At 48.3% G+C, this 23,202-nt stretch overlaps 1 protein-coding gene and 1 long non-coding RNA gene across 5 annotated transcripts in view; one reads left to right on the top strand and one right to left on the bottom strand.

Moving 5' to 3' along the window:
• RPTOR (regulatory associated protein of MTOR complex 1) overlaps nucleotides 1-23,202 on the bottom strand; it is a 220,386-nt gene that overhangs the window by 3,254 nt on the left and 193,930 nt on the right. For 2 of the 4 annotated variants that reach the window (XM_075846163.1, XM_075846164.1), the window contains exons 19-31: nucleotides 22,659-22,799; nucleotides 22,100-22,258; nucleotides 18,585-18,703; nucleotides 14,879-14,982; nucleotides 14,558-14,744; nucleotides 12,047-12,157; nucleotides 10,754-10,859; nucleotides 10,208-10,322; nucleotides 3,722-3,846; nucleotides 3,495-3,599; nucleotides 3,140-3,190; nucleotides 2,393-2,499; nucleotides 1,761-1,888 (exon numbers count right to left, since the gene is read on the bottom strand). In XM_075846163.1, coding sequence (XP_075702278.1) covers nucleotides 1,761-1,888; nucleotides 2,393-2,499; nucleotides 3,140-3,190; nucleotides 3,495-3,599; nucleotides 3,722-3,846; nucleotides 10,208-10,322; nucleotides 10,754-10,859; nucleotides 12,047-12,157; nucleotides 14,558-14,744; nucleotides 14,879-14,982; nucleotides 18,585-18,703; nucleotides 22,100-22,258; nucleotides 22,659-22,799 — 1,558 coding nt within the window. The remainder of the gene's footprint in view (nucleotides 1-1,760; nucleotides 1,889-2,392; nucleotides 2,500-3,139; nucleotides 3,191-3,494; nucleotides 3,600-3,721; nucleotides 3,847-10,207; nucleotides 10,323-10,753; nucleotides 10,860-12,046; nucleotides 12,158-14,557; nucleotides 14,745-14,878; nucleotides 14,983-18,584; nucleotides 18,704-22,099; nucleotides 22,259-22,658; nucleotides 22,800-23,202) is intronic. The other 2 variants (XM_075846165.1, XM_075846166.1) reach the window with 1 other exon arrangement.
• Nucleotides 1-23,202, top strand: part of LOC142666196 (uncharacterized) — a 145,815-nt gene that overhangs the window by 85,830 nt on the left and 36,783 nt on the right. The gene's annotated exons all lie outside the window — the stretch shown is intronic.

Raw genomic sequence — 23,202 nt, 5'->3', positions numbered from 1 at the left:
CTGGCGTGGTAGGCCCTTACATAAAATTGAAAGCTCTTATAATACATCAGTTCCCTTCCCTGCTATTCGGCGCTTTTCATGTGATGCATGAGGCGCAAGGACGTAATCGTGTCGCTTGCATAATTAGGTTGGAGCAGGCCTAGTCAGAAGAGACCAGGCCTGCATCGCTGGAAGACAGCGTGGGAACGGGGACAAGTGTGCTTGCTTGTTGTGGCCTGGGGCACTATCTATAGGGGGCACTATCTACATCTGTGGAATTATCTACAGGGGGCAGTGTGTATGTGTGGCACTATCTACAGGGGGCAGTGTGTATGTGTGGCACTATCTACAGGGGGCAGTGTGTATGTGTGGCACTATCTACAGGGGGCAGTGTGTATGTGTGGCACTATCTACAGGGGGCAGTGTGTATGTGTGGCACTATCTACAGGGGGCAGTGTGTATGTGTGGCACTATCTACAGGGGGCAGTGTGTATGTGTGGCACTATCTACAGGGGGCATGTGTGTGGCACTATCTACAGGGGGCAGTGTGTGAGGGTACTATCTACAGGGGGCAGTGTGTGTGGCACTATCTACAGGGGGCAGTGTGTATGTGTGGCACTATCTACAGGGGGCAGTGTGTGAGGGCACTATCTACAGGGGGCAGTGTGTGAGGGCACTATCTACAGGGGGCAGTGTGTGAGGGCACTATCTACAGGGGGCAGTGTGTGAGGGCACTATCTACAGGGGTCAGCACATATCCACTAGCCTTGCCCTTCAAATTAGAGCTTGTAATATAAGGGCCTAGGCTGGTGGATACATGCAGACCAATACTCAGTGTAAAAACCAGAAGGTAGCGGGAGCGTGGCAAAAATAAGATGGTTTAAAAAGTACGCATTTGAAAACCCCCTTTAAAAATCCTGCATTTGCCCCTGTCATTGACACTAGTCCAAAGGTGTAATCGGTTAGAGTTTGAAAGCCTAGACGCTCAGTCACTAGAAGGGCCCATGGGTCCCAATGGGGCAATAAAGTCCCATTGATTTTAATGAAAGTGCCGTCAGCTTTTGTTTAGAAATTCTTGAGTGGAGCCAACACGGACGGAGCATTGTGCCTGACCGAGGGTTTTGGATCATGATAGGCTGGGTCCAAATTATCTGCCGTGAATTTGTGTCAAAAACTGCATGTGTTACATGTGAATTTTGTAGTGAATTTCACCCTATGGCCATCTGTACACGTAGGAGAAAAGCTGCAGATTTTTCATCCAGATTTCACTTTTTTTCAATGAAAAAACAAACCCAGGTACATATGGATGGGGTTTTGAAAAGCCCATCCACGTGTACAGTACTGTAAATAGATGCGGATCTGCAGCAAATCCGCCACGTCTGGGCCCACCCATGAAAGGTCAGAAGATATTTAAAGAAGTTCTTCACTTTGGGGCCGTAATCGGCTGTCATCGCTTTTGAAATGTTATAAATGGTGTTCTCAGAAATAAGAGATGTGCTTTATCGGGCTGATAATAAAGCTGTGTGTGTCTCAATGTCACAGTGGTACCTCAGTATCAATACGTGATCACTGCTCATCTGGAAAATCAAGTTAGCCGCTCTTATTGGTCACTTAGCTTCTGTGATCCCAGGGGGATTTGCCAACCATATAATGTATCAGCAGATCCCACCTGCTAGACAGAAGGATCATCTGTGTTGGACTTTGCGGGAAATCCTATATCACCCAACAACTCTTATATTTTGCCACCTATGGTCAACAAGTGGCAGAAACCAGGACAGTACCAGTCGTTCTGTGACATCCTGCGGTCAAACACACGAACCGAGCCATCGCCTAGGCCGGCCACAATGAGGGAGCGATGAGAGTCACATGACAAGCTGGTCACACAGCTGTCTGCTCCGGTGGGAATGTCCTAAGGAAAGATTGCAAAGGATATACAGTCACGATTAAGATGATATAAAGTGCACCACGTCATAGGTTGTTAAATTCTGATAATCCAGAACGCTTCAACAATTTTCCAGACCACTGGACATCTGCAAATTACTGCCCAAGTCATCTCAATTGTGCCTCCACAATGCCCGTAAAGGAACACTCCAAAAAAGTCTGATACACGGTGTTATTCCTGGGGCAGGGCCAAAAGGGGCGGAGCATGACTTCCATCTTTGGTCTTTTTAGAATCCCATGCTCCGCCCCCTCAGATTATGCAGTAGTATATCAGTTTTTCCTGGAGTGCTTGTTTAACCCTTCCTTCTGCCCCCATACTTTATATTTCCACATTCAGACCCTTTAGCTTTTGGATCAAGTAGTTATTCTATTTGACTCATAGCGCTATCGTTTTATGCTTAATCCGTGGGATTTCTGAATTATAGAGTACGCTATTAATGGAGATTCGATGCGGTACCCTGTTGTTACTCACCTGCACTTTCATCTCTCGGTCAGTGTCCCATATTCGGATAATGCGGACATCACCGGACGTGATGAGTAGTCCTGTTTCTTGCTCCCATTCTACTACCATACCTGCCCCTGAGGAAAAAGCATTTTAATACTGTGGATTTATCTTCATTACACAGGGGTATTACTAAAAAGGTTTGTCCATTTTGGATAACCTCTTATGTATGAGCAGGTCCCCTGGCGTACAGATAATTCATGGGGTTTTCCAATGTTTGGATACCTAATAATCGGCTATTATTAACCAAGGGAGCCTCTTAAAAAAAATTATAATTTCCTCTCCACCAGAGGAAAATAAGGCATTGAACAGCATCCATTAAAATGAATGGGTCATCCATGCATGGACCCTGGCTTCTCAAGAAAAACGAACTAGAGAATATAGACTGGAGAACAACCCTTTAATGGAAACCATCAACAAGCAGCAGTTGACGGATCTGGTATTCTTATCAAGTTTTTTTATTCAGTACTTTTGTTTCTGGACCCTAAATACCCCCTGCAGTTTATGTACAAATTGTATTTTTAGGTTAATAAGTATATTGGATGCTATGATGTGATAAGAAGTATTCATACACAGAATAATAATATCCATCAACAGCAGCTAGCCTGCATATTGACAGTTTCCATCTACAAACGGGTAAAAATGAACTGAAAACTCGCCTACAAAGTAACGGTTTACCCCTGCCCACAAGACATTGAGAACTGATGGTAAATTTACCTCCTTGCTTACTACGATCAAGGTAAATAGAGACTCGTCGTGCCAGGCTTCCTTTTCAGGAAAAAAGTGAAGAAGTCATCAGTCACCATGCTTATTCCCAGCACCCGCATAATAAAACATTAAACCCCCATGAGATGCTTCAATCTACTCCATTCAGTACCTGCCAGTAACTCCTATGAAGCCGATTGGGACACAAGATAAAAACACGAAATAACTTCTGATCCGTTATGTCCCCTTTTAATCCCCCATTGTGAGGGCAAGGTAGAAGAAGTTGGAAAAACCTCTCCTTTGTATGTGGAGATACTTCCTACACCAGTCAACACCCATCCAAAAAGTGGTTCCATTCTTGTCTCACCTCGTGTACTTGGCAGCATGTCGGACAACCCCTGCCAAGCGGTGACCATCTCAGGATTCTTCTCGAGATAATCAAAGTTCTTCCAGACTCGGATGGCGCCATCATCTATTGATACAATAGAATCATCACCGGTTCTTTCATAGACACAACAGTGAAACACTAGAACACCCAGACCCGGGCTTAGAGCTCCAGCAAGCAGAGATGGAACCTCCTAGCTTCAACCTTACCTGTAGCAGTCAGTAGCAGAGAGCAGTCCTGTCCGTTCAGATATTCCATAGCTGTAATGCGGGTGTATCGCGGGTTACCATTGTGAAAGTAATCCAGCTTCTCACCTTTCTCCCAATCCCAGAAGCTGCAATCCATCAAACAAGGGTAATAAACATCAGTACATTTCACAATACCATGCTCTGTGCCAGCAATGGGTACCTTCATGTGTTCTCCAGCTTGTCCCCAAAGTTATGGTCTTCGCATACGATCAGTAAAGCCAATGAAGAAAAATGGATCTCAGAGGACCGGCCTCACCTCATTCTACAGCTCTCAATGTTTGGGCATTACAAAGGCCTCCTTTAAATCAATGTCCGTCTTGTCAGGACAGGATTGAATTGAATTGAGTATGTGCTTAATATCTGGTCTTATTAACTAAATTCTCACCTTCCATTCAAGAGGTTACTAGTGGCTTTATAGGTGCAAAATTCCAATATATTGGTATCCATGGGTTATTCTTGCTCCCGAAATGGCATGAATGGTGCAAGTCATGGTACAAGTGCATGCGGGACAGCAGGAGTGCCAGAATATAGGGTGCTGGACTAGGATATAGGGTGTTACAAATATATAAATACGGCATTTCATGGTACCCTACAAATAAACGTTGTCCCTGAAGAGCTTCTCATGATCTCTGTGCAGTAGCGTTACTACCGCTATAGCAACCGTAGCGGCTGCTACGGGGCCCGCAGCATGAGCCCCCCTTCCCATGGCCAGAGGCCCCGCTAGCAGCCGCTATGGCTGCTACAGCGCGACGCCACTTTAGGGGTTGTTCCTACAAAAGACATGCATCCCCTATCCACAGGATAGGAGATACATGTGGGATCGCTGGGACGCCCAGCGATAAGGAGAACGGGGGACCGAAAGTCCCCCGAAGTTCTCCATGACAAACCTCGGACTTCCGGCGTCTGTCTGCATCTCCATAGAAATGACCTGCGCACGGGTCACGCTTGTGCGCATGCGTGACCAGCGCTCCTTTCATTTTTATTGAACTGCGCAGACGCCGGAAGTCCGAGGTTAGTCATGGAGAACTTCGGGGGACTTTCGGTCCCCCGGTTCTCCTTATCACTGCCAGCGATCACACATATATCCCCTACAGTCAAATTGTTTTTGGGGGGAGGGGGGGGGGGTTCTGTATGGCGTTATATACGGGGGGGGGGGGGTTCTGTGTGGCGTTATCTACGGGGGGGGTCTGCATGGCATTATCTACGGGGGGGGGTCTGCATGGCGTTATCTACGGGGGGATCTGTATGGCGTTATCTACAGGGGTGTTCTGTATGGCGTTATCTACAGGGGGGGCTGTATGGCGTTATCTACAGGGGGGGCTGTATGCCGTTATCTACAGGGGGGGCTGTATGCCGTTATCTACAGGGGGGGCTGTATGCCGTTATCTACAGGGGGGGGCTGTATGCCGTTATCTACAGGGGGGGGCTGTATGCCGTTATATACAGGGGGGCTGTATGGCGTTATCTACAGGGGGGGCTGGGGCAGTAAGACTTTATCTACAGGGGGGGCTGTATGGCGTGATCTACAGGGGGGGCTGTATGGCATTATCTACAGGGGGCTGTAAGACGTTATCTACAGGGAGGGCTGTAAGACGTTATCTACAGGGAGGGCTGTATGGCTTTATCTACAGGGGCGTCTGTATGGCATTATCTTCACGGGGGCGTCTGTATGGCGCCATCTACAGGGGGGCTGTATGGCGTTATCTACAGGGGGGCTGTATGGCGTTATCTACAGGGGGGCTGTATGGCGTTATCTACAGGGGGGGCTGGGGCAGCAAGACTTTATCTACAGGGGGGGCTGTATGGCGTGATCTACAGGGGGGGCTGTATGGCATTATCTACAGGGGGCTGTATGGCATTATCTACAGGGGGCTGTATGGCATTATCTACAGGGGGCTGTATGGCATTATCTACAGGGGGCTGTATGGCATTATCTACAGGGGGCTGTATGGCATTATCTACAGGGGGCTGTAAGAAGTTATCTACGGGGGGGCTGTAAGAAGTTATCTACGGGGGGGCTGTAAGACGTTATCTACAGGGGGGCTGTAAGACGTTATCTACAGGGGGGGTTGTAAGACGTTATCTACAGGGGCGTCTGTATGACATTTTCTTCACGGGGGCGTCTGTATGGCGCCATCTACAGGGGGGCGGTATGGCGTTATCTAGGGGGCGGTATGGCGTTATCTACAGGGGGGCGGTATGGCGTTATCTACAGGGGGGCGGTATGGCGTTAACTACAGGGGGGCGGTATGGCGTTATCTACAGGGGGGCGGTATGGCGTTATCTACAGGGGGCGGTATGGCGTTATCTACAGGGGGCGGTATGGCGTTATCTACAGGGAGCGGTATGGCGTTATCTACAGGGGGCGGTATGGCGTTATCTACAGGGGGCGGTATGGCGTTATCTACAGGGGCGTCTGTATGGCGTTATCTACAGGGGCGTCTGTATGGCGTTATCTACAGGGGCGTCTGTATGGCGTTATCTACAGGGGCGTCTGTATGGCGTTATCTACAGGGGCGTCTGTATGGCGTTATCTACAGGGGCGTCTGTATGGCGTTATCTACAGGGGCGTCTGTATGGCGTTATCTACAGGGGCGTCTGTATGGCGTTATCTACAGGGGCGTCTGTATGGCGTTATCTACAGGGGCGTCTGTATGGCATTATCTACAGGGGCGTCTGTATGGCATTATCTACAGGGGCGTCTGTATGGCATTATCTACAGGGGCGTCTGTATGGCATTATCTTCACGGGGGGGGCGGTATGGCGTTATCTACAGGGGGGCGGTATGGCGTTATCTACAGGGGGCGGTATGGCGTTATCTACAGGGGGGCGGTATGGCGTTATCTACAGGGGGGCGGTATGGCGTTATCTACAGGGGGGCGGTATGGCGTTATCTACAGGGGGGCGGTATGGCGTTATCTACAGGGGGGCGGTATGGCGTTATCTACAGGGGGGCGGTATGGCGTTATCTACAGGGGGGCGGTATGGCGTTATCTACAGGGGGCGGTATGACGTTATCTTCACGGGGGCGTCTGTATGGCGTTATCTACAGGGGGCGGTATGACGTTATCTACAGGGGGCGGTATGGCGTTATCTACAGGGGGCGGTATGGCGTTATCTACAGGGGGCGGTATGGCGTTATCTACAGGGGGCTGTATCGCGTTATCTACAGGGGGGGGCTGGGGCAGCAAGACGTTATCTACAGGGGGGGGCTGTATGGTGTGATCTACAGGGGGGGCTGTATGGCATTATCTACAGGGGGCTGTAAGACGTTATCTACAGGGGGGGCTGTAAGACGTTATCTACAGGGGGGGCTGTAAGACGTCATCTTCAGGGGGGCGTCTGTATGGCGCCATCTACAGGGGGGCGGTATGGCGTTATCTACAGGGGGGCGGTATGGCGTTATCTACAGGGGGGCGGTATGGCGTTATCTACAGGGGGGCGGTATGGCGTTATCTACAGGGGGGCGGTATGGCGTTATCTACAGGGGGGCGGTATGGCGTTATCTACAGGGGGGCGGTATGGCGTTATCTACAGGGGGGCGGTATGGCGTTATCTACAGGGGGGCGGTATGGCGTTATCTACAGGGGGGCGGTATGGCGTTATCTACAGGGGGGCGGTATGGCGTTATCTACAGGGGGGCGGTATGGCGTTATCTACAGGGGGGCGGTATGGCGTTATCTACAGGGGGGCGGTATGGCGTTATCTACAGGGGGGCGGTATGGCGTTATCTACAGGGGGGCGGTATGGCGTTATCTACAGGGGGGCGGTATGGCGTTATCTACAGGGGGGCGGTATGGCGTTATCTACAGGGGGGCGGTATGGCGTTATCTACAGGGGGGCGGTATGGCGTTATCTACAGGGGGGCGGTATGGCGTTATCTACAGGGGGGCGGTATGGCGTTATCTACAGGGGGGCGGTATGGCGTTATCTACAGGGGGGCGGTATGGCGTTATCTACAGGGGGGCGGTATGGCGTTATCTACAGGGGGGCGGTATGGCGTTATCTACAGGGGGCTGTAAGACGTTATCTACAGGGAGGGCTGTAAGACGTTATCTACAGGGAGGGCTGTATGGCATTATCTTCACGGGGGCGTCTGTATGGCGCCATCTACAGGGGGGCTGTATGGCGTTATCTACAGGGGGGCTGTATGGCGTTATCTACAGGGGGGCTGTATGGCGTTATCTACAGGGGGGGCTGGGGCAGCAAGACTATCTACAGGGGGGGCTGTATGGCGTGATCTACAGGGGGGGCTGTATGGCATTATCTACAGGGGGCTGTATGGCATTATCTACAGGGGGCTGTATGGCATTATCTACAGGGGGCTGTATGGCATTATCTACAGGGGGCTGTATGGCATTATCTACAGGGGGCTGTATGGCATTATCTACAGGGGGCTGTAAGAAGTTATCTACGGGGGGGCTGTAAGAAGTTATCTACGGGGGGGCTGTAAGACGTTATCTACAGGGGGGCTGTAAGACGTTATCTACAGGGGGGGTTGTAAGACGTTATCTACAGGGGCGTCTGTATGACATTTTCTTCACGGGGGCGTCTGTATGGCGCCATCTACAGGGGGGCGGTATGGCGTTATCTAGGGGGCGGTATGGCGTTATCTACAGGGGGGCGGTATGGCGTTAACTACAGGGGGGCGGTATGGCGTTATCTACAGGGGGGCGGTATGGCGTTATCTACAGGGGGCGGTATGGCGTTATCTACAGGGAGCGGTATGGCGTTATCTACAGGGAGCGGTATGGCGTTATCTACAGGGGGCGGTATGGCGTTATCTACAGGGGGGCGTCTGTATGGCGTTATCTACAGGGGGGCGGTATGACGTTATCTACAGGGGGCTTCGGTATGACGTTATCTACAGGGGGCTTCGGTATGGCGTTATCTACAGGGGGCTTCTGTATGGCGTTATCTACAGGGGGCTTCTGTATGGCGTTATCTACAGGGGGCTTCTGTATGGCGTTATCTACAGGGGGCTTCTGTATGGCGTTATCTACAGGGGGCTTCTGTATGGCGTTATCTACAGGGGGCTTCTGTATGGCGTTATCTACAGGGGGCTTCTGTATGGCGTTATCTACAGGGGGCTTCTGTATGGCGTTATCTACAGGGGGCTTCTGTATGGCGTTATCTACAGGGGGCTTCTGTATGGCGTTATCTACAGGGGGCTTCTGTATGGCGTTATCTACAGGGGGCTTCTGTATGGCGTTATCTACAGGGGGCTTCTGTATGGCGTTATCTACAGGGGGCTTCTGTATGGCGTTATCTACAGGGGGCTTCTGTATGGCGTTATCTACAGGGGGCTTCTGTATGGCGTTATCTACAGGGGGCTTCTGTATGGCGTTATCTACAGGGGGCTTCTGTATGGCGTTATCTACAGGGGGCTTCTGTATGGCGTTATCTACAGGGGGCTTCTGTATGGCGTTATCTACAGGGGGCTTCTGTATGGCGTTATCTACAGGGGGCTTCTGTATGGCGTTATCTACAGGGGGCTTCTGTATGGCGTTATCTACAGGGGGCTTCTGTATGGCGTTATCTACAGGGGGCTTCTGTATGGCGTTATCTACAGGGGGCTTCTGTATGGCGTTATCTACAGGGGGCTTCTGTATGGCGTTATCTACAGGGGGCTTCTGTATGGCGTTATCTACAGGGGGCTTCTGTATGGCGTTATCTACAGGGGGCTTCTGTATGGCGTTATCTACAGGGGGCTTCTGTATGGCGTTATCTACAGGGGGCGGTATGGCGTTATCTACAGGGGGTTTCTGTATGGTGTCATCTACAGGGGGGTTTCTGTATGGTGTTATCTACAGGGGGCTGCGTATGGCGCTATCTACAGGGGGCTGCGTATGGCGCTATCTACAGGGGGATGCGTATGGCGCTATCTACAGGGGGCTGCGTATGGCGCTATCTACAGGGGGCTGCGTATGGCGCTATCTACAGGGGGCTGCGTATGGCGCTATCTACAGGGGGCTGCGTATGGCGCTATCTACAGGGGGCTGCGTATGGCGCTATCTACAGGGGGCTGCGTATGGCGCTATCTACAGGGGGCTGCGTATGGCGCTATCTACAGGGGGCTGCGTATGGTGCTATCTACAGGGGGCTGCGTGAGGTGCTATCTACAGGGGGCTGCGTATGGTGCTATCTACAGGGGGCTGCGTATGGTGCTATCTACAGGGGGCTGCGTATGGTGCTATCTACAGGGGGCTGCGTATGGTGCTATCTACAGGGAGGCACTATCTACAAGGGGGGGGGGGGGTTGTGTGATACCCAGCGGAGGGGGGGGGGGGGCCCAGTCAAAATTTTGCTATGTGGCCCAGTCTTTCCTAGTTACGCCCCTGTCTTTGCGGATATAAGGAACATAAGAAATCCAGTCATAATGATCTTCTGAATAATATAAATATTATTCCGCCGATACTAGATCCTAACCATTAGTCATAGCCTTACCAGATACTGTCCTTGTCCGCTACCGCGATACAGGAAGTAAACGGATGAAACTTCACCACGGAGGGAACTCCTGGATTGCGGTTAATAAAGATCTGATCGTCCAGCCTAGTGATGCCTGATAAATAAGACAAGACGACAGGATTATAAAACGTTCATTGCTCATCTCCTTGTGTCCTCATCTTCAGGGACTCTGTGGCTCCTTACAGACCCGAGGCCAGAGCCCCCCACGGCTACATCTCTCTATCACACACATATTAATAAATGAAGTTGGCGGCGGGAGGATGGATATTGATCTGGGACTGGACACTTGTCAGCTCAGATTAACTGTGCTTGGCAGGAAAGGCGCCGCGTTAATACAGTCACAGACACTTAAAATCTCATCTCCGCACAGAGGAAAGAAAAATCTAATACTCCGGCTGTAATCCAGTCTTCATGGCATGGAGAACAGGAAGGCAGAGAGACATGAGGGGAGATGCGGGAGATGTAATTCATGGATGTCAGACAGAAGGAAGTGAATGGTGTACAGGATACGTCGGGGCTTCTCACCTTTCTGTATGAGGCGTTGTGCTTGTTTCCGGACCTTGGAATTCCGCAGGAAGCGCCACTCACGCTCCTTACGAACCAGGCTCTCCCCGTCATGTTCTTCTGGTACCTGGGCGGACACGGGGCAGTTACACAAACAGCAAAAGTGAGGCTAAATGCTTCTGAACCAGGGTATGGCATCCCAGTGCCTGATGCCCAGAGCTGCCGCACTACAGCTAACAGAACTCTATAAAGAACCCCTCTCCAGACGTATCCACTGTTCTAGACGTCCGCCAAATCTAAAACATGAATGAAGACCCTCCATCTAGTACACGTACTAGTTAATGTGGCCAAAGGGACCCCCCTGTCAAGAACAAAATTGCCCGACCCCCAAAAACAAAGTAAAGTATTATTTGGGCAGCAGATGAACTTGGGAAGATAAAGTTGGAGTAGCATGTTTTGGCTGAGAATTAATGGTCTATGGCTTCTGAAGCTGGCCATAAACATCTACCCACTCTTGCAGTTCCCAATATGCAGACTATGGGACCCCCAACGATCGCGAGAACGGGGGTCTAGAACCCCTACATCCTCCTTAATGCACCCTCACAATAAGGAAGATATTGAATGGAGTCGCAGCCCAGCATGCGCGCACCACTCCATTCAACAGACTGATAAACTGAGCGCTGTACTCCGTAATTTCTATGGACTTTAAATGTAGCGGCAGCGGGCATTCTCGACTGTGAATTCATTCAATGTCCTCCTCACTGTGGTCAAACAGGGAGGAGGTACAGGGGGTTCAGGACAACCATTCTCGCAATCGGTGGGCCCCAGTGATCAGACAGTAATCACCTATACTGTGGATAGGTGATAATTGTTGATTCTTGGAATACCCCTTTAATTCCAAATCCCCTGCATAGACTGCGTTAAAATATAAAATCCTGGCTGCCTGGAGCTGCCACTAGAGGGTGCTTAAAAGCGAACTGCAAAATGTTTTATTATTGTGTACAAAAATCTCCCCCTAGTGGTGACTGAATGCAGTCAGGACAGAAATTTGGACTTTCAATGAAACATCTTGTCCATGTCCTTCACTGGACTGGAGATTTAGCACAATTGTGACCAAGAACAAACCTGGAGGACACCGAGATCACCTTGAAGGACTGCTGGTACCTCATGAACAGCCACTGAACCCAATACATTAAACAGATGCAGCAGAGCCGAAAGATCATTAGTTTCTTTCCTGAGTAATTGCAAATGACAAACCCAGCACTGCTACATCTGTAGGTTAGTAGCCAGAATCAGCCACGCTGTCAACATTACCTTCATAACTGGCTGAGCAAAGTACTTTGCGTTCCAGTCACAGAAGCCAGTCTGCAGCGACCCGGAAAGGAAGCCTTTATGGACAATGGCGTCGTCTCCGTCTTCGGCAGTCTGGAGGAGAGATTACTGTTAGAGACTAATGTGTAATGAGACCGCCATGATAGATCTGTAATCTTGGTGTAAATTATTACATGAGACACCAATGTTTTAGCATCTGTCCAGTATCCGCTGGCAGGATATTTATGGACAGATTCTAATACCTGGAAAAAAAAAGAAATCGACGACTCATGAAAATTCACAAACAAATAATCAGAAGATTCACTCTAGTCAAATCAAGCGATTGAAGAGCAATCGATCAAAGGTATTTATACTTGGATGCAAATACGCAATCCCATTCTCTTCTGCCCCCATCATCTCCTAGTCTATGGAAACGCCACATCTCGGTGGGGGGAAGGGAGGCGACAGCAGCTCCCTAAGACACAAAATGTCACCAGAGTAGCTGTCACTTTATAAAGGGCACTACAAAGGGATTATAAACATATTACTCTATCTATACCCATTTTGCGAGCTCTCTGCTTGCCGTCAGTGAATGGAGACTCACTGCTTACATTTAGAGGCTAAAGACCTGTGCTGCTTAAACAGCTGTACGACTTCTTTACAGGATGGGGCTTTTAGCATGCCAACGTAAACAATGCATGCTTTCATTCACTGACAACAAGCAGACATCTTGGAAATGGTAAGAATGAAGAACGTGGCTTTTACTGCATGCCGTGTATTTAAGTCTTCAATGGGAAAAAGCATAAGAGCAATAAAAACGACAGTTTCTTGTGGCTTCCGTGCAGTGTGGTGCCCCAAGGTGCAGTTTTAGGGAACATTTTTTATCGTGTACCTTCAGATTTCCCATTCAGAACACTTGAAAAGCTGGGTGACAGCTCCGGTGGGAGCGGCAATAGCTGCAGAGCTTGATAGTGTATGTACGTGACGACGGCATCAGCGCTATAACTGCAGGAAGCGCAACGCGTGCATTGGATTCCTTTTCGGATGTACCGGACGTGACCTGAGCTTGGCACATGACGCAGGAATCGCTCAGTTAATTCGCACATGCTGTTCTTTAGCACAACAGGTCAGAGCAATACAGCGTGTGCGTACAGTGCGAATATTTACAGCGAGAAGCGCATCAAATATTCATAAGCAGCAGCCGGATTTACTGAAGCACCGGGAGCTGTCAGCCTGGCATGTCAGATGAGCGAGTGGGAAGTGGCTGTGCCATGTGAAAGAGATGAGCTGTTCTGGAACGCCATCTCAGGTACAAAATATGGACAAAAGTATTGGGACACTTATCTATTGAATTCAGGTGTTCCATTCAGTCCCATTCCCCCAGGTGTATAACATCCGGCACTCGCGATGCAGTCACCTTTACAGACATTTGTGATAGAATGGGTCGTTGTAAAGAGGTCACTGAAATCCAGCGTCGTCCTGTAATAGGACGCCACCGTGGTAACAAGACAGTTCGTGGTATTTCTTCCCTCCTAGATATTCAACCATCAACTGTGAGTGATCTTATTGTAAAGTGGAAGCGTTTAGGAACCGAAGCAACACGGCCACGAAAAGTTACAGAGCGGGGGCACCAGGTGCTGAGGCGCATAGTGCAGAAAAGCTGCCAACAATCTGCTGACTCAATAACTGCAGAATACAAACCTCCTCTGGCATTAACGACCCGCACAAAAACCGGGAGCTTCATGGCATGGGGGCCGAGCAGCTGCACCCAAGCACAATGCCAATTGTAGCTTCCAACTTGAACAGTTTGAGGTTTGGACCTTTTCTGTTCCAGCATGACTGCGCCCCGGTGCACAAGGTCCATAAAGACATGACTGGTCAATTGGTTGGTTGGGGGAGTTTTGTGTGGAAGAACTTGACTGGCCGCACAGAGTCCTGACCTCAACCCCATCCAACACCTTTGGGATGAACTAGAACGGAGATTACGAGCCAGGTCCCCTCCCCAACATCCGTGTCTGACCTCACAAATGATCTTCTACTTGAATGAGCAAAAATTCACACAGACTCCAAAATCTTGTAGAAAACCCCCAGAAGAGTGGAAGATGTTTTACTGCAAATGGACAACCAACACCATATTAATGTCTATGGATTTAGAAAAGCTCCTGTAGGTGTAATGTGGAGGTGTCCCAATACTTTTGTCCATATAGTGTATGAATGTACAGACATGAATAGTATATAACACTCAGTAGGGTAGGACAGTGCTGCATTTAAAGGGGGCAACACTTTTTAGAGCTGCAGGTTTTCACAACCGTGTGTTGACTGGCATAGGTGGCCATAAGGGCACTAAATGGTGGTGCCAAGTACTCCAGGGCCAGGACAGCTCTGTGTAGTATCCCTGCCCTGGCTTATAATGGGGGTGCCCCTTTATGATCTTCATATGGACAGGGTTTGTCCTATGTGTAGAAAAACAATAGCAAAGCGCAGGTTTCCTGGGTCACAACAAGGACGTATTACCTGATCCGGGCCTTTGTCAAACATCTTGCGGGTTCGGGGGAATTGGTGGGAATGTGGCGTGTATTGTGCCCCAATATTCCCCCCAACATTGGCGGGCCGGGTAGAAGGCGACTCCCTATTGACAGTAGGTTTGGTGACATCATTGGTAAGACTTGAACTGCTGGCGCTGGGCGTTGGAGGCGATCCCCTAAATAGAGATCAGAAATATCACATCATTATTGCTGTATAAATTGCAAGTTCAATAAATTTCACCCTAAAAGAAAGATCAAGGAGAGAACAACAATGGGGGAAGCTGCGTAACCATGAGAAGAAGCTTCTCACCCAACTTGGTGGATGTGCATCCCTTTATTAGTGGGGCTGGCTGGAGCCGACTGGGTGAGGGACGCAGCATCTAAAATGCGCTGGGGGCGAGTGCTCACGGTGGCCTGAAAAAAGGAAAACAGAAGTCATATAGCAAATCAACAAATATTGTAACCAGCTTTACCCATTTAACCTCATACAAGGTGCCACACAGGCACCCACCCAAATATGCAGCAGCCCATCCTGCCCCACTCGCAGCAGCCCATCCTGCCCCACTCGCAGCAGCCCATCCTGCCCCACTCGCAGCAGCCCATCCTGCCCCACTCGCAGCAGCCCATCCTGCCCCACTCGCAGCAGCCCATCCTGCCCCACTCGCAGCAGCCCATCCTGCCCCACTCGCAGCAGCCCATCCTGCCCCACTCGCAGCAGCCCATCCTGCCCCACTCGCAGCAGCCCATCCTGCCCCACTCGCAGCAGCCCATCCTGCCCCACTCGCAGCAGCCCATCCTGCCCCACTCGCAGCAGCCCATCCTGCCCCACTCGCAGCAGCCCATCCTGCCCCACTCGCAGCAGCCCATCCTGCCCCACTCGCAGCAGCCCATCCTGCCCCACTCGCAGCCTGCCACACTCGTAGCAACCCATCCTGCCACACTCGCAGCAACCCATCCTGCCACACAGGCACCCAATGATCCATAGGAAGCGGAGGTTGATTAGTTATTTCATTTACAGTACGCAGAGGGGACATTATGGTAATTTTCCTGGCTTGCCAAACCACTCTTTATAGGATCAATAGGCAATGTATATGGGCTCACCTACATTTACCAACGTGGGAATGCAGCATATAATGTGAATGCTCCCAAAGTAGCACAGGTAAAAACATGTCTTTCAGGGTATATACCCATACATGAACATATTAACCCGTGCAACCCAGACTCCTAAAAATTCTTTATAGTATTTTTATACATGTACTGTATAATATGCCCATTCTGACACGAGCACCGTGACTGGCACCGTGGTTCACATTTTGATATGCATTGTGGCTGGCAATGTACGGGGGCATTTGTGCTTGGCATAAAAGGGCACTTTTGCAGTCCTAAACCTGGCAATATATGAGTGTATTATGGCTGTGCCACAGCCAAAGTCGCCGTGTAGCCCTAACCTTAGTGAGTTACATGAAGCTGCCACTTCGTCCTCATAAATTGGCTTTGCAGCAGCTGTGGTGCAGTACAAGTAATAAGGTTCCCACTACTCTATATGATGAAAATAATTCAGGAGACAACAAATCATTTTTAAATGAAAGTGGGGGTCAGATGATCGCGGCAGGTCTGGCTTCATTAACCCGGACTGTAATCATTAGCCTCTTGTGTGGATATCCGACAGTAACACCAGTAAAGAGAGATGCAGCAAAAACATTTCAATGACCAACCAGACTCTCAATTCCTTTTCAACGGCTTTTTAGAGTCTCCTAAGGACGGTGTCTTAATGAGCCATTGAGCGGCTTTTATTACAGCAATAGATACGGCCTCGCTTCTATTATGCTCCGAGCAATGTGAATAGCATCAGCGGAGGGTGGTTTAATGAATGGAGAGTTCTCAGCCAATAGGAGGCTGGTACCGCATTGACTCTTTCATTACCACACATCACAGAGAGAACTGTCCAATACTATGCGGTAAAATCCCTGATGGGACGTAAACGGAGGAAGGGGGAGTCGAAAGTAAAAAGGTGTGTACAGAGAAATGTAGAATCAGATCTAACTGGAAATTCAAGGGTTAAAAAAAAAAATAGGGCAACTCCTTCGACGCAGGGAGGCTGCTGGAGTAAAAAGAACGAGTGGGCAGAGGAAGCCCAGGGATCCCCTGCAGGATTCACTCTCGTTGCCAGTGTTTGACAGAGATATATTCCTCTTGAATATCAATGATGGTCCCCGGAGAGGAGCTCTGCGCCACTGCGTACAGTACACAGAGCTGAAAGACACCATACACGAGGCCCAACAATGGGAATCCCCGCCATGCCTTCCACTACACCGTCCTCTCTGCTATTCCTACCAGCCTAATTTGAAGTGCGAATATTATTTTATGTCAGAGACTTCTTAAAGAAAGCCTATGATCTGCAACCATCAGCGATTCCCAAACTGAAGCGGGCACGATGCTTTGTAAGGAGTCTACACCAGTTTGGTAATTTCCATAATTCGGAAGCTACAACACAATGCTCATGATAGCGCAACATCACAATCAGGGGCACTCACATTCATAGACACCCCAAGAGAACCTGCAGTGAACAACCATAACGTCAAAAGATGGTGGTCTCTAAAATGCACCCATAAATGGCATGGATGCCCTTGTGTACAATGACTGAGCGGTCATGTCAAATCAATGGTGTTCTATCACAAATGTCGGGACAGAAATTCCTCTAGTGATGGAAATCTGGGCAGTCAATAGTGTTGAGTGTTTTAGAGTCCAGCACATGGATCTTCAAAAAGTTATCTTCTGGTTGAATCTATGAAATGTTTAACGATACAATAAAGAGGTTGACCCAGAATCGACAATTATTACCTATCCACAGAATACGTGATAATTGTCTGACTGCAGGGGGATCACAAGAATGGGGGTCCCAAACCGAGACTTCTCTTCACTGGAATTAAGCCTAGGCCGACCCCTGAAAAACAGCTCCATAGCATGGGGCTGAATGAAACCCCTGTATTCAATGATTAAAGAGGCTCTGTCACCAGATTTTGCAGCCCATATCTGCTATTGCAGCAGATCGGCGCTGCAATGTAGATTACAGTAACGTTTTTATTTTTTAAAAACGAGCATTTTTGGCCAAGTTATGACCATTTTTGTAGTTATGCAAATGAGGCTTGCAAAAGTCCAAGTGGGTGTGTTTAAAAGTAAAAGTCCAAGTGGGCGTGTATTATGTGCGTACATCGGGGCGTTTTTACTACTTTTACTAGCTGGGCGTTCTGAAGAGAAGTATCATCCACTTCTCTTCAGAACGCCCAGCTTCTGCCAGATCACGCTGTGACGTCACTCACAGGTCCTGCATTGTGTCAGACGAGCGAGGACACATCGGCACCAGAGGCTACAGATGATTCTGCAGCAGCATCGGCGTTAGCAGGTAAGTCGATGTAGCTACTTACCTGCAAACGCTGATGCTGCTGCAGAATCAACTGTAGCCTCTGGTGCCGATGTGTCCTCGCTCGTCTGACACGATGCAGGACCTGTGAGTGACGTCACAGCGTGATCTGGCAGAAGCTGGGCGTTCTGAAGAGAAGTGGATGATACTTCTCATCAGAACGCCCAGCTAGTAAAAGTAGTAAAAACGGCCCGATGTACGCACATAATACACGCCCACTTGGACTTTTACTTTTAAACACACCCACTTGGACTTTTGCAAGCCTCATTTGCATAACTACAAAAATGGTCATAACTTGGCCAAAAATGCTCGTTTTTTTAAAATAAAAACGTTACTGTAATCTACATTGCAGCGCCGATCTGCTGCAATAGCAGATATGGGCTGCAAAATCTGGTGACAGAGCCTCTTTAAGAGGGGTGTCCCAATACTTTTTTCCATATAGTGTCTTGTACAGTCCCACCAAAAGGACACACATGTTACCAATATCCTTCGATTTAAAGGTTGTTCACTGCAGGTTGCCATACATGGGTGGAACACACACACATACTATAAAACAACATGTTAGAACACTTGGAGGCTGAGAGGACTACAATACCTTGTACGCTATACTGTTCAGAACTTTCATGGCCAGGTCTGACGCTTCTGGATATGGGTCAGCAGCGAGGTGAAGGAGAACCCTCCATATTTGAGTATATACACTATTGAAGGAGACTCCTGTAAAAAAAAGAAAAAAATACACAGGGTGAGGAGTTTAAGCCGGAGAGAGCAGTCTGGTGCGAGCAGGAAGGATATTCTGCTGGGCTTCTCAGGTCAACAGCTGAAAGAGCATGACAAGTGACAACCACTTTTCTAAGACAGAAATGTGCTAAGAGTTGTCAACATCCATTCCCCCACAGCTATTGTCAGCTCATACAGCAGGGGGCAACAATGACCATAGGGTAGGGGAATATGAAATATAATCTGTGCTACATCCCGAGGGGAGTGATAGTCCGTACCATATACTAAGTGATGTTTATGAGTAATTGATGTTCGTATCAATAATGACTGGAGACCATTACTTCAGGGCCAGATTAATGGGGTTCTCCGTTCTGGACAATCCCTACTTGTTAGAAGGGTCCTTTGACAATAAGCGGATTACAAAGTGTCCTCCTGCTGGGACCTCCAGCGATCAGTCGCGATCTGTGGGGAAACCGGGCAGTAAGTGTTCGATTTCCCTGCAGCGCCACCACAGGTGAAATCAAGTTTTACATAGTGCCCATTCACATCAATGGGTCTTCTTTGTAATGCAGAACAGGAAATCCAGAGTGAGAGACACTATGTAACTGCTTTCCACTCTGCCCAAGAGATGAGGACCCTAAACAGAGGACACCCCCCCTATTATCTCAGAATTTCCTAATAGGGTGTATGAAAATGGGTTTACTAAGCTAGACAACTCCTTTAAAGGTGGGTGGATACCCCAGTGCCAGTTTGATGGGGTTATCATCCCACCAAGAACCCGGACTCCCTAAAGCAGTTACATATAGGTGAGGTGGCAGCGCATGCGCGTCTCGCGCCGCACGGAAGTATAAGGGGGTTATGGAGGCATCCAAGCATTAGACTTCAGAAGAGAAAGATACATGCATGCGTTTTTCCTTCTCATCAGCAAGATAGGATTGACGGACAGCCTTTAGGAGCTCATGAATATAGATAGATAAAACTGGCCTGGTTAGGGAGGGTAGGCCTTGGAGGTCCCCTAGGTCTTCCCAAGGTAGCTAAGAACCCAGGGGACGTGCTCTATGTGCCCTCCCTCTAATACAGCTCTTGCTTTACACTGCCTTAGTTTTAAACTGTAAATTCACTGAAGTGATATATGAGTAAAATATATAAGTTTATTTCATAACTCTCTAAAAACAGGGGTACAATCACCACCGTGAAAAGCCCCACCGTGTGTATTAAAAACGTATTAAACAATTACTCCAAGTCCTGATTCAGTTGTGAACCCTCTATGACTGGGTGTACTACAAAGATACCAATCTGGAATCAGCGTTTAAACATTGGTGTAACAGTGGTTTAGACCCTCGAACACACCGGAGCCCGCGATAACCGCACCAAAAACTCCTAATGCTCAGATACACAACAATGCCACTGTCCCCTACGCTAAAATTCCTCACTTGAAACCAACCCTACGCGTTGGCCGCTGAGATCTATGCGAGCATGCTTCCGTGGTGTACAGCAGAATATCTGCTGTTGAAGTAATATCGCTGGCATCCTGGCCAGAGTGACCAAGCTACAGACCCCTGATGATAAGTATAGAAACGCGTAGGGTTGGTTTCAAGTGAGGAATTTTAGCGTAGGGGACAGTGGCATTATTGTGTATCTGAGCATTAGGAGTTTTTGGTGCGGTTATCGCGGGCTCCGGTGTGTTCGAGGGTCTAAACCACTGTTACACCAATGTTTAAACGCTGATTCCAGATTGGTATCTTTAGGGTTCACAACTGAATCAGGACTTGGAGTAATTGTTTAATATGTTTTTAATGCACACGGTTGGGCTTTTCACAGTGGTGATTGTACCCCTGTTTTTAGAGAGTTATGAAATAAACTTATATATTTTACTCATATATCACTTCAGTGAATTTACAATTTTGTCATATTTGTGGGAGCGCAAATCATATGTATCGTTCAATACAGTGAATTAATTAGTTTTAAACTGTCCCTAATATTCAATGAAATAGCAAGGTATTAGAATTCCTTTTTTCCTAATTTCTTGAAATTGTGACGTAAATTTTAGATTTTTGTTCTCAGGTTCAATAAGGGGGGAGTGAAATTTCTCGCATATGGGATAATGAAAACTCAAGGTCCACTGAACTGGTCTCACACGTGTTGGGCTTCTATACATCGGCTTAGCAATAGCGTACTTGTTATTACTTGGTAAGAACAGAGTAGAAAAATCTATTCTACTTTTAAAGTGTCACTCTACTTATGGTGGGAGACTCTGCAGGCAAGGCAGGGCAAATATCAGATGCCGAAGCCTCATCTGCATAGGATGCATTGAGTACATCTGTTTTCCAGTCTGCTCTGATTCCTGGCAAATGAAAAAGTATTAATATTTTCCCTGCCCTGATTGTGACTTCAGAGCTACTTTGTTATTGTTTGCTTTGCCTACAGCTCCCCCACAGGTTAAACAAAGAAGTGCAGTCCATCCAAAAAACAAACGATAAAGATGTTAGTGACCTCAGTTAGCGCCAGCCAATACATTTTGCCACAACTGTTTACGTAGGCTTATCAGGGAAAATGGCATAGCAAAGGGTGGTAAGTGTAGAATGTGACCATTTTTGAAGCCAAATTCCCTCTATATTAAACTCTTAATCAGTAATATTATAGTTTAACACAGGAAAGACTTAAACGTGCCTGTCTGAACGCGCGGCTGTTCCTCAAGTGACCGCTGAGAAACATTTCGCTCTCTGCTGTCACTCAGACCTATAAATTAATTGTACTTCTTGAATCCAGTGAGGACTAGAGACAGATCCAATGCACAGCGGTTAACCCCAGGGAGCTTAGGAAAGGTTGGCGCTTGTGTCTCTCCAAAACCTACACCCTTCTCCTGCCTGACTGGTAATTTCATCAGATTTCTTAAGACTTCCCTTTGATGAAGATGTTTTCCCTGAATCCAAGTGATTTGTAATAGAGACAGCTACTAATGATCGCTGGTAACCCTGGAGGACTTGGAGACTGACGCCAGCAAACCGGGATCAAAAGCCAACGGTGGGGGTATGAAAAGCAATAACAAGATGAAATATTGGGGGAGGGGGTGAAACATAACATACTAATAAAAAAAGGTGGCAAAATAGAGGAAAAGCTGCGTCACAGGAGGACGAAGAGATGTGAGACAGACCTAGCACAAATTCATCATATACATCAGGGAGCAGATTCTCAGAACATGAAAAAGGCAGGAAGGGAATCCCATGTTGGGAAAACACCGGATGAGAGGAGATGTGCGTAGGTGGGAGAACAGCACAGAACGTCTTGTGTCCTATGCTTCAAAACATATTCAGGAATCGGTGGTAGAAGGGGGCTCAGCAGAATCAAAGAAAAAAAATGGGTACCCACCCTTCGCCCAGGGAAGGCTCTTACCTATTAGAGAATTGAGCGAGGAGTAAGAGCTGACTCGTCTCATCTTGTCAATGGTCTCAAAGGACAAAATGTACTCCTCGTTGTCAGGGCTCCCCAGGGTGCTGCTGGCGCTGCTGCTAGTGCTGAGATTCCCGGGAGAAAAAGCTACAGGTCCTCCCCCTAAAAGTAGAAAAACCTCACTACTTAATAACTATACATTTGAGGCTGCAAGGTGCTGCTTTGGATAAAGACCCTTTTACACTGGCAGACAGTCCCAATCGTTGCCCCATGTAATGCGGTTTTAGATGGCCAAAGAGGGGGATGTGCTGCCGACAAGATGTAAACTGTATGGGGGCGAGCGATCGTATTAATCGTTTGTCACCACACTCACAGTCATTGCTCCATATAAATGGAGCAAACGAGCGCCGATCGACATGCCATTATTGTCGATCGGCGCTAGTTACCGGCCAGATAAAACGACTTATGTAAAAGGACCTTAAGGAGGCCGGGACACCCAGGATGTAAGGCCAATCTTAAAAAATTGGTTGCAAATTTCAGCCGTCTTGCGGCCCCATCTTACCTTCTTCAGTTAGACTGAGGTTTTGTAAAGACTTGTTTAAGTTTCGAGGAGTCGACACTGCCCGGATGTTCCCATAGGAACTGACGGATCTCAAGCGAGGGGTGCTGGGAGCTTCCCGCACAGGAGTCAGGTTACCGGCCTCTGAAATATCATGATTAGGTTAGTAAGACATAATACAATAGTATGTGCACCTTTACAGAACTTGACATGTCAGAAGTTAAAGGTGGAGGTGTCATGACTCGACTGAATGTCCTGCAGTTCTCTAGCAATTGCCATAACCTTTTGGCCTCACTCAGATTTCCGTATCTCTGAATATGGCACTTCCTTCGAGACTAATAGGACTGTTAGTCCCTGTGTAACAGCCTCAGGATCCTTCCTTTCACTGATAACTCAAAGACACGTAAAAAAATAAATATCAAAAGGTCCACTCTTCAAAGGCCCACCAATGATATGCCGATCAAAAGGTGTCCCTCTGCTTGAACCCCCAAAGATCAGTGGTGATCTTTGGTGGAAGCCAACAGCAAGTGTACAATCCCTTTGCAGC

The sequence above is a fragment of the Rhinoderma darwinii genome, chromosome 13 (genome assembly GCF_050947455.1).
Source record: "Rhinoderma darwinii isolate aRhiDar2 chromosome 13, aRhiDar2.hap1, whole genome shotgun sequence".
In the NCBI taxonomy this organism is placed as follows: Eukaryota; Metazoa; Chordata; class Amphibia; order Anura; family Rhinodermatidae; genus Rhinoderma; species Rhinoderma darwinii.
Note: the sequence above shows the minus strand (reverse complement) of the source record. Positions and strands in the feature narration are given on the sequence as shown.